Genomic DNA, 10,812 nt, shown 5'->3' with positions numbered 1-10,812 from the left:
GATGCTAAGCTCAAGGACACTGAGCAGTTTAAACAACTCAAAAAGGATACCATCATGTACATAGCACGCATCAACAAGACTTTGCTGCCAGGAAAACTCAAGCTGTGGTGCTTCCAGTTCGGCATACTCCCAAGACTCATGTGGCCTTTAACAGTGTATGAAATCCCCATCAACAAGGTTGAAAAGCTCGAAAGAGTAATCAGCACACATGTAAAACAGTGGCTTGGACTTCCACAATGCTTAAGTCCTGTTGGACTGTACGGGAACGGCAAATTGGAATTACCAATTGCAAGTCTTGTGGAAGAATTCAAATGCACCAAAGCAAGGTTGATCATGACCCTCAATGAATCTGAAGATACTGTTATTTGAACAGTGGCCCCCTGTGTGGCAACGGGGAGGAGGTGGACCCCATCTGAAGCCATTCAGAGTGCTAAGTCTGCTCTTCGCTTCAGGGATGTGGTTGGCCAAGTCCAACATGGGAGAGCCGGTCTCGGGCTTGTCCCAAAAGTTCCTCAGTGGCACAAGGGAACATCAGTGCAGAAGAGATGGCTTGTGGTCGAGGAGTTGAGAAGACAGGAGGAGGCAGAGCGAAATGCCAGGGCCGTCTCAATGACCAAGCAGGGCCACTGGACTAATTGGGAGAGACCGGAAAAGAGGAAACTTAGCTGGCGTGACATCTGGGAGATGGAGGGATCTCGGCTAAGTTTTGTCATCAGAGCCACTTATGACCTCCTGCCCACACCCCAGAGCCTGAAACACTGGTGGGGAGAAGACCCCGCTTGCTCTCTTTGTCAAGCACCTGCATCACTAAGGCACATTTTAGCAGGATGCACCACGAGCCTCACCCAGGGGCGGTACACTTGGTGGCATAACCAAGTTCTCAGACAGCTGGCATCAATCTTGGAACAGAGTCGAATCATCACAAATGCTGTCCCACAAACATCGGCAGGAAATGTGCACATCACACGATTTGTACCAGCAGGCCAACCTCCAGAGCACCATATAACATCAAAAGATGTAAGCATTCTGCAGGTTGCTCAGGAATGGAAAATGGACATGGACTTGGAAAAAAAGCTTGTGTTTCCCCCAGTCAGTGCGGCTACAACACTCTGGCCAGACATGGTCCTGTGGTCCACAACAGCCAAGCTGGCATATGTTGTGGAGTTGACAGTACCATGGGAAGATGGTGTTGAAGAAGCTTATGAGAGGAAAAAGACCAAGTACTCTGAACTGGCAACTGAAGCTGCCCAGAATGGCTGGAAGACCAAGGTTTCCCCTGTAGAAGTGGGATGCAGGGGATTCGTTGCTACATCTACGACCAGTCTATTGAAGAAGATGGGGGTGAGGGGTCACTCCCTCCAACAAACAATCAAGTCCTTGTCAAATGCAGCAGAAGAAAGCAGTAATTGGATTTGGATTAAAAGGAAAGACAACAACTGGGCTTCAAGATGAAGACAGGAAGGTATGGAACTGAGGTGGGTGTATCTGGGACTTCAGGTAGCACCGTTGAGCCCTCTGGAGATGTTGTGGGCTTATGAACGAAACGTCAAAGAAGGAGGGTGCCCACCTGATGACCCCGATGATGTACCTACCCTCCCTCCTTGTCACCACTCCAAGTCCACTGCCAACATCGAGAGTGCCGACTTACCATAGGGATTGAAACATTGAGTCCTAGTAGCTCTCCTCCTGGAGTTTGAAGAGATTTGGTATATCACCAAAGATCCTCACCAATTTCTACAGACATACCATAGAGCATTCTAATGAATACATCACCATCTGGCTTGGAGGGGCCACTGCACAGATTGTAAAAAGCTGCAGAAAGTTGCAAGAGAGGAGATGGGTGTCTCCCTTCTGCTTGTGACAAAAGGCAAAGCCTCAAAAAGGCTGCATCCAGCATTAAAGACCCCCGTCACCCAAGACATGATCTGTTCTCACTGCTGCCATCAGGGAGGAGGTACAGGAGCCTGAAGACACACACTCAACATTTTAGGAACAGCTTCTTCCTCTCCACCATCAGATTTCTGAATGGACAATGAACCCATGTATACTGCAGTTTTTCTTCCTTTTTTTTGCACTGCTTATTTAATTTTTAATATGTTTTTTTATTATATTTTATAGCTTTTTTATTATTATGTAATAAACAACAGATTTCATGACATATGCCAGTGATATTAAACCTGATCATGCAACTAAATGAGCAGTAATCTTATTAAGGTTAAATTCACAGTGAGTGTAAGAGATAAATCCATATGTTGAGGAACCAACCAGGAAACCTGTTTTTTTTTTGTATTGTGCAATGAGGTAAAGAGTGAATAATCTGATGGTTCAGGGGCTTAGTAATGAGTATTCCAAATATGATGGAATTTTCTCTAATGATTGTAGGACATTGACCTCCATCTGAAACTAGGTCTTCAGACTAAATGAAGCTGAGGTATGAGTTGGTTGTGGTATTTGGGGAAAACCACATAATCAAAACAGTAATTATGTGAGCTGGTATTTAAAATATTTGACCTTTATTTCCATCAGATTTCAGAACAAGAAAATCGCTATCTTTTTCTATATGCGGTGTTGAAGGGGCATGAAGGAAATGGCAAGACATGGTTCATCTTCCATTAATAAATAAAATCAAAAAGTTTTCAATTTTCATTCTAAATATTCATAGCATGAATATTACCAAAATCAATTTAAAGAGCTGTGCAGTTTTCAGGCCGTGTACAAGTTTCCTGCTCGGAGCAAAGTTCGGTCTGCACAGCCATAAACAACAATTAGAGGGAGCCTTGTCTGGAGGAAACCCATGCGTTGACTGGAAGAATGTACAAACTTTCCAATAGGGGACAGCGGAATTGAACTCTGAACTCCGACACCCTGGGTGTAATAGTGTAGCACTAGCCGCTTCACTATCATTTTGAAGACACATCTATTGTTTCAAATGTTTGGATATTACATTATGAAAAAATGAATAGTGATTTTAAAAAACTATTATTATTCTGCATAGATAATAAATTAAATAAAACAAAAAAAAACCTTTGGAGATGTTACCTTCAGATTTATTTTGATAGCATTTATATTGTAATAGTTGCTGTATGTTTGTTTTCAATACGCTTGTTCAACAGTCTAGACAAAGCTGACGCTGCAGAGAAGAGGTGTAGACTGGTAACAGTGTATTGGGAAACTAGGCTAAAACGGAAGATAACAGACAAACAATGGCTAACATCTCACAATTTACTATATTACCACAGATATCTATCCCTTTAAAGTCAATAGAAAAAGTGGCCCAACTGTAGCTGACAAGAGAAGTTAAACAAGGTGTTAGCTCAAAGAAAAATGCTTACATGGTTGTCAACAAGAGTAGGAATACTAAGGTCTGACTCATAGTAAGATACTTGACAAATACACCTCCCACCCACCACCTACACTGACAGTCAAACTCCTCCCCCCACTTATACTTATTCTGCCTTCATAATGCTTTTTTAAAAAATTCTCCTCTTTCCCACTTCATTTACAACTTGTCTTATGAGGATAGGTAAAGTGAGTTAGGGCTTTTCTCTTTGGAATGAAGGAGCATAAGAAGTGACTCAGTAGAGGTGTACAAGATAAAGTGGACAGCCAGAGACTTACTCACAGGATAGAAATGGGTAATACTTGATGGCGGGGTGGGGGGGAATTTTAATGTGATTGGAGGAAATAAGACCATAAGATGTAGGAGCAGAATTAGGCCATTTGACCCATTGAGTCTGCCCCACCATTCAATCACGGTTGATCTCTTTTTCCTCTCCTCATCACCACTCCCTGGCTTTCTCCCCATAGCCTTTGTTGTACATGCCAATCAAGAACCTATCAATCTCCGCCTTAAATACACCTAACAACTTGGCCTCCACAGCTTCCTGTGGTAGTAAATTCCACAAGTGTACCACCCTCTAGCTGAAGAAATTTCTCCACATCTCTGTTTTAAATGGATGGCCTCTATCCTGAGCCTATACCCTCTTGTCCTAGACTCCCCTGCCCCAGGAAACTCTGTCTAGACCTTTCAACATTCAAAAGGTTTCAATGAGATCCCCCCTCATCCTTCTAAATTCCAGCGAGTACAGACCCAGAGATATCGAACGTTCTTCATATGATAACCCTTTCATTCCCAGAATCACGTGAAACTCCTCTGAACCCCCTCCAATGCCGGCACATCTTTTCTTAGAAAGGAGCCCAAAATGGTTCACAGTACTCGAGGTGAGACCTCACCAGTGCCTTATAAAGCTTCAGCATCACATCCATGCTCTTATATTCTAGACCTCTTGAAATGAATGCTATCATTGAATTTGCCTTCCTCACCACTGACTCAACCTGCAAGTTAACCTTTAGGGTGTTCTGCACAGGGACTCCCACGTCACTTTGCATCTCAGATTTTTGGATTTTCTCCCATTTTAAAAAATAGTCTGCACATTTATTTCTTCTACCAAAGTGCATGACCATTGTATTTCATTTGCCACTTTCTTGCCCATTCTCCAAATCTGTCCAAGTCCTTCTGCGGCCTACCTGTTTCCTCAGCACTACCTGCCCCTCATCAATCTTTGTATCATCTGCAAGCTTGGTAACAAAGTCATTATCTAAATTATTGATATAGAGCATAAAAAGAAGTGATCCCAACACCAAACACTGCGGAACACCACTGATTTTCCCAATCTACCTGCATGTTAAAATCTCTCATGAGTGTCTTAACATTGCATTTTTTGACATGCCTTTTCTATTTCCTGTTGTAATCTCTAGTCCACATCCCAGCTACTGTTTGAAGGCTGTATATAACTGCCATCAGAGTCCTTTTACCCTTGCAGTTTCTTAACTCAACCCTCAAGGATTCAATATCTTCCAATCCTATGTCACATCTTTCAACTGATTCGATGCCATTCTTTACCAGCAAAGCTATGCCACCTCCTCTGATTACCCTCCTATCCCTCCGATACAACGTGTAACCTTGAGAACTCAGCTGCCAACTACAACTGTCCTTCTGCCCTGATTCAGTGATGGCCACCACATCATTCCTGACAATCTGTAATAGTGGGACAAGATCATCCAGCTTATTTCTTGCATTGAGATATAACATTTTGTGTACTGTATTTGCTACCCTTTTTTCGTTCTGCATCCCTAATGTACTGATACTCACTCAGCCGGCTGCAATTACGTCCTATCATCTTAACAGCCTGACTGCGTGCTACCCTTGCTTTTTTACCATCTGTCCTATCCTGAGTCCCTTTACTCTGGTTCCCAGCCCCTTGCCAAATTAATTTAACCCTTCCCCAACAGCCTTAACGAAACTGCCTGCCAGAATATTGGTTCCCCTTGGGTTTGGGTGCAACCTGTCACTTTTGTACAGGTCATACCTCCCCCAGAAAAGATCCGAATGATCCAAGAACCTGAAGCCCTGCCCCTTGCACCAGCTTCTCAGCCTCACACTTATGTGTGTTGGGGCAATATCAAAGGTAATAATTTTACACTGAGAGCATGGAATGCCCTGCCAGAGGTGGTGGTAGAGGCAGATACTTTAGTGTCTTTAAAGAAACTCTTAAAGGGCTCTTGCTGTCTTAATGCATCTTAACAGATCTCCTTTATATTTGAGTAAGGCTTGTTCTCTGCAATTGCTTTAAAAGTCAAATTAAACATGAATAATAGAAAAATAGAGGGCTGTGTAGGAAAGAAGGGTTGAACTGGTCTTAGAGCAGGTTAAAAGGTCAGCACAAAATCGTGGGGTGAAGATGTAGCGTTCTATTAACTATGTGTTCTATCTCCCACCTGCACACCAAGGGCAATTTACAATGGGCCGATGAACCTACCTGGGTGATGGGATGGAGATACGCCTCTACCAAAGGAGGTGTAAGGCACTCCTTCCCTCCGCTAGCCTACAGGTCACCCTTGGGCAAGGTGTAGCACCTGCTTAGCGCCCCGATCAGGGTGACATGAAGCCATGGGAGCAGGTGGTGGCTGGTCGTACATGTGGTGCATATCACAAGTCCGGGTTATGAGACCGCTGACGCCAGGCAGGTAATCTCTGAAGAGTATTGATAATGAAAAATAGAAACATAGAAAACCTACAGCACAATACAGGCCCTTCGGCCCACAAAGCTGTGCGGAACATGTCCTTACCTGACAAATTACCTAGGGTTACCCGTAGCCCTCTATTTTTCTGAGCTCCATATACATATCCAGGAGTCCCTTAAAAGACTCTATTGTATCCGCCTCCACCACTTGTCGCCGGCAGCCCATTCCACGCACTCACCACTCCCTGCATAAAAAACTTACCCCTGACATCTTCTCTGTACCTCCTTCCAAACAGCTTAAAACTGTGCCCTCTCATGCTAGCCATTTCAGCCCTGGGAAAAAGCCTCTGACTATCCACATGAAGGATGCATCTCATCATCTTATACACCTCTATCAGGTCACCTCTCATCCTCTGTTGCTCCAAAGAAAAAAAGGCCGAGTTCACTCAACCTATTCTCATAAGGCGTGCTCCCCAATCCAGACAACATCCTTGTAAATCTCCTCTGCACCCTTTCTATGGTTTCTACATCCTTCCTGTAGTGAGGCAACCAGACCTGAGCACAGTACTCCAAGTGGGGTCTGACCAGGGTCCTATATAGCTGCAATATTACCTCTCGGCTCTTAACCTCAATCCTATGGTTGATGAAGGCCAATACACCGTATGCTTTCTTAACCACAGAGTCAATCTGTGCAGCAGCTTTGAATGTCCTATAGACTCGGACACCAAGATCCCTCTGATCCTCCACACTGCCAAGAGTCTTACCATTAATACTATATTCTGCCATCATATTTGACCAACCAAAATGAACCACCTCACATTTATCTGGGGTTGAGGCACCAATCTTGTAAAGATACTGCCCATGAGAAGCCAATGACAAACCACTTGTGTAGAAATGTTTTCCAAAAGCAATTGTAGTCATGAGACATGATCACTACACCATACACTGCATCACAGGAAGGATGTAGAGACTTTGGCAAGGGTGAAGAAGAGGTTCACAAGAACATAACATGACATATAATGATAATGAATAAACTACCAACCCACACAGTTTTTTGGGATGTTGGAGGAAGCCAGAGGAATATTGACCAGGGTAAAATGACATCAGGTGGCACCATGGAATCTTTTGCTTCCATTAAATGAGCAGAGAGATCTCACCAAAAAGACTACACCAGTGAACTGAGTGGACTAATTTTGTCTTTATCTTATGGTCTTATGCCTCTTGTAATTTATATCTGGTCTTCACTCGGCCTCCAGAAAAACAATCCAACTTTGTTCAACATTTCTGTACAGATAATTCTCTCTACTCCATGAATCCTTCTTGTGAACTTCTTCTGCACCTTTTCCAAAACCTTCCCATCCTCTTTGTAATGCAGAGACCGGACTGGAGCTGACAGATATACCTAAATCGGAGGACAGAAAAGATCTAGCAAGCTGAATGACTCCTCTCAAGCCTGGTCTCTAAAGAACTTGCCAGCCTTAAACTTTTATGAAGTTGTTAGCAATATAACAATAGAAATATTGAACTTTAGTCATAATTACTTTTAGCAATTTGACTTTTAAAGCAATACCAGAGAGCAAGCCTTACTCAAATATAAGGGGATGATGTTAAGATTCATTAAGACAGCAGGAGCCATTATTGAAGGACATTCCTTTACTAAACCAGCCTTGAGGGTTCTAACGTAGCCACAGTCTAAAGGTCGCAGTTTTAAAAGGATGGTTTATCTCTGACTAATAAACCATCCTCATATGGATGGCTTTGTGGCCAAGTTTGCAGATGTTAGAAAGATAGTATTGAGAAGCAAGGAATCTGCAGAAGGACTTGGGCATTTTAGGAGAATGGGCAAAGAAATGGCTGATTGAATACAGTGTGAGGAAGTGTATGGTCTTGTTCTTGGGTGGAACTATTTTCTAAGCGGAGAACAACTTCAGAAACTAGAGGTGTAAGGGGACTCAGAAGTTCTTGCACAAGGTTCCCGAAAGGTTAACTTGCAGGTAGAGTCAGTAGAAAAGTTAGATGTCAAATGCAATGTTAGCATTCATTTTGAGGGCACTAGGATATAACGTTAAAGCTTTTTAAGGCATTGGTCAGACCTCACAGATTATTTTGAGCAGTTTTGGGCCTCTTATCTAAGAAAGGGTGTGTTGGTATTGGAGAGGGTTCAGTGGAGGTTCATTGAAATGATCCCAGGAATGAAAGAGTTAACATACAGGAGAAGGAGTGTTTGATGGCTCTGGGCCTGTACTTGCTGCAGTTTAGGAAAATGAAGGGGCATCTCAATCAAATATTGAAATACCTCAATGGAATGGACATCAAAAGGATGTTTCCTATAGTGGGAGAGTCTAGGATCATGGAGCACAGTCTCAATATAGAAGGGTGTCCCTTTGGAACAAAGATGAGAAGGAACTTCTTTAACCAGAGGGTGGTGAATCCATGGAATTCATAGCCACAGGTGGGTTGTGGAGGCCAAGTTATTGGGCATACTTAAAGCAGACATTGAGAGGTTCTTGATCAATAAGGGCATCAAATGATACGGGAAGAAAGCATGACAATGAGGTTGAGTGTGTTAATAAATCAGCCTTGATTGGATGACAGACCCAATGGTTTGAATGGCCTAATTCTGCTCCTTTGTCTCACTGTCTTAAGGCCTTATGGACTGTTCATTTCCCTCCAAAGATGCCACGTGACCTGCTGAGTTTATCCAGCATTTCGGAGTGTTACCTGTAGTTCAAGATTTGTTCTTTAGAAATTGCACCACCTTTCTTTTGGAATGGAAACAACACAATGTTCATAAATTTCACTCCCCTCATTACATGATGGGAGAGCTCAGGTTGCCTGAGAGACTGGAGAACCTGTGGTCGTTCTCCTTAGAACACAGATAGTTAGGGAGAGATTTAAGACTTATTGGAACCTTTTTGAAAGAGCAAATAAGAAAAGGCAGAGGAGGTTCATGAGCATGATGCCGGGAATGAAAGGGTTACCATACCATATAAGCATGGATTGATGGCTCTGGGCCTGTGCTTCCTGGAATTCAGAAGAATGGGGCAGAGGGAGGGAGGATCTCATTGAAACCTATCAAATGATGAAAGGCATCTATAGAGTGGATGTGGAAAGGATGTTTCCCATGGTGGGGGAGTATAAGACCAGAGGGCACACTCAGAACAGAGGAACATCCATTTAGAACGGAGATGAGAAGGAATTTCTTTAAACAGAGAATGGTGAATCTATGAAATTCATTGCCAAAGGCGGTTGTGGAGGCAAAGTCATTGGGTGTACTTAGGCAGAAATTGATGAATTCTTGATGATTCAGGGTATGAAGGAATAGGGGGAGAAGGCAGGAGATTGGGCTAAGTGGGAAATGGATCAGCCATGATGAAATGGTGGAGCAGACCTAATTCTGCTCCTATATCTTACGGTCTTATGGTCTTACTTTCATTGGCAGAAGCTCCTGCGTCCAGCAAAAACAAATTTACCATAATTGCTGAAGGGAACCCACGTGATTCTGTTTATTTACTGCATGTACAGTGCCTGGTGCCGCCAATGGATTTAGAAGTCACATAATTAGTTAAATGGAGAGCTGTTCTTGGAGGTCCGTGTGTCGTAAAGGTGTTTCAATTGATTGCAGCAAAAATACTCCTGTATCTAGAAGGTCCGATTGCGGGTGAGTCAGTGTCCTGACAAAAACTACACCAGGAAGACCAAAGAACACTCCAAGCAACTCTGCAAAAAGCTTGTTGAAAAGCACAAGAAAGGAGATGGAAACAAGAACATTTCTGAGTTACTGAATATCCCTTGGAGTTAAGTCAATCATCAAGAAATGGAAAGAATATGGCATAACTATAAATCTGCCTAAAGTAGGCCATCCTCAAAAACTGAGTGGTGGTGCAAGAAGGGGACTGGTGAGGGAGGCCACCAAGAGACCTATGATAACTCTGGAGGAGTTACAAGCTTCACTGGCTGAGATGGGACTCTGACTTGGCCACTCCAGGACATTAACTATGTTGTTTTTAATCCATTCCTGTGTAGCTTTGGCTTTATGCTTGGGGGTCATTGACTTGCTGGACAACAAATCTTCTCCCAAGTCGCAGTTCTGTTGTAGACTGCATCAGGTTTTCCTCCAGGATTTCCCTGTATTTTGCTGCATTCATTTAAAAAGCCAGTGTGATTCAATGTTGTAAAACAATAAAACATGAAAACTTCCAAGGAGGTTGAATACTTTTTATAGGCACTGTACATTAAAATATACGCTAGGTGTCCACTTTATTAGGCACATCTGTACACCTGCTCTTTAATACAAATATCTAATCAACCAATCACACGTCAGCAACTCAATGATAAAGGCACTTGGCCGTATATAACAAGCAATCATTTAGAGTCCTGATGAGGGTGTAGGCCCAAAACATTGACTCTATTCTTTTCCATCAATGCTGCCTGACCTGCTGAGTTTCTCCAGCATAAACATAGAACAAAGAATAGTACAGCACAGTACAGGCCCTTCGGACCACAATGTTGTGCCGACCCTCAAACCCTGCCTCCCATATGACCCCCCCCCCTTAAATTCCTCCACATACCTGTCTAGTAGCCTCTTAAATTTCACTAGTGTATCTGCCTCCACCACTGACTCAGGCAGTGCATTCCACGCACCAACCACTCTCTGAGTAAAAAACCTTCCTCTAATATCCCCCTTGAACTTCCCACCCCCTACCTTAAAGCCATGTCCTCTTGTATTGAGCAGTGGTGCCCTGCGGAAGAGACACTGGCTGCCCACTCTATCTATTCCTCTTATTAT

The 10,812-nt window shown here is 43.2% G+C and overlaps 1 protein-coding gene across 3 annotated transcripts in view; it reads left to right on the top strand.

The window, feature by feature from the left end:
- The window catches only part of pnpla4 (patatin-like phospholipase domain containing 4), a 76,737-nt gene extending 66,189 nt beyond the window's left edge, over positions 1-10,548 (top strand). The window contains exon 7 of one of the 3 annotated variants that reach the window (XM_063054630.1): positions 9,649-10,548. In XM_063054630.1, the coding sequence (XP_062910700.1) occupies positions 9,649-9,669 (21 nt within the window). In that variant the 3' untranslated portion in view covers positions 9,670-10,548. The other 2 variants (XM_063054628.1, XM_063054627.1) reach the window with 2 other exon arrangements.
- The last annotated feature ends 264 nt before the right edge of the window (positions 10,549-10,812 follow it).

Source organism: Mobula hypostoma, chromosome 7 (genome assembly GCF_963921235.1).
Source record: "Mobula hypostoma chromosome 7, sMobHyp1.1, whole genome shotgun sequence".
NCBI lineage: Eukaryota > Metazoa > Chordata > Chondrichthyes > Myliobatiformes > Myliobatidae > Mobula > Mobula hypostoma.
Note: the sequence above shows the minus strand (reverse complement) of the source record. Positions and strands in the feature narration are given on the sequence as shown.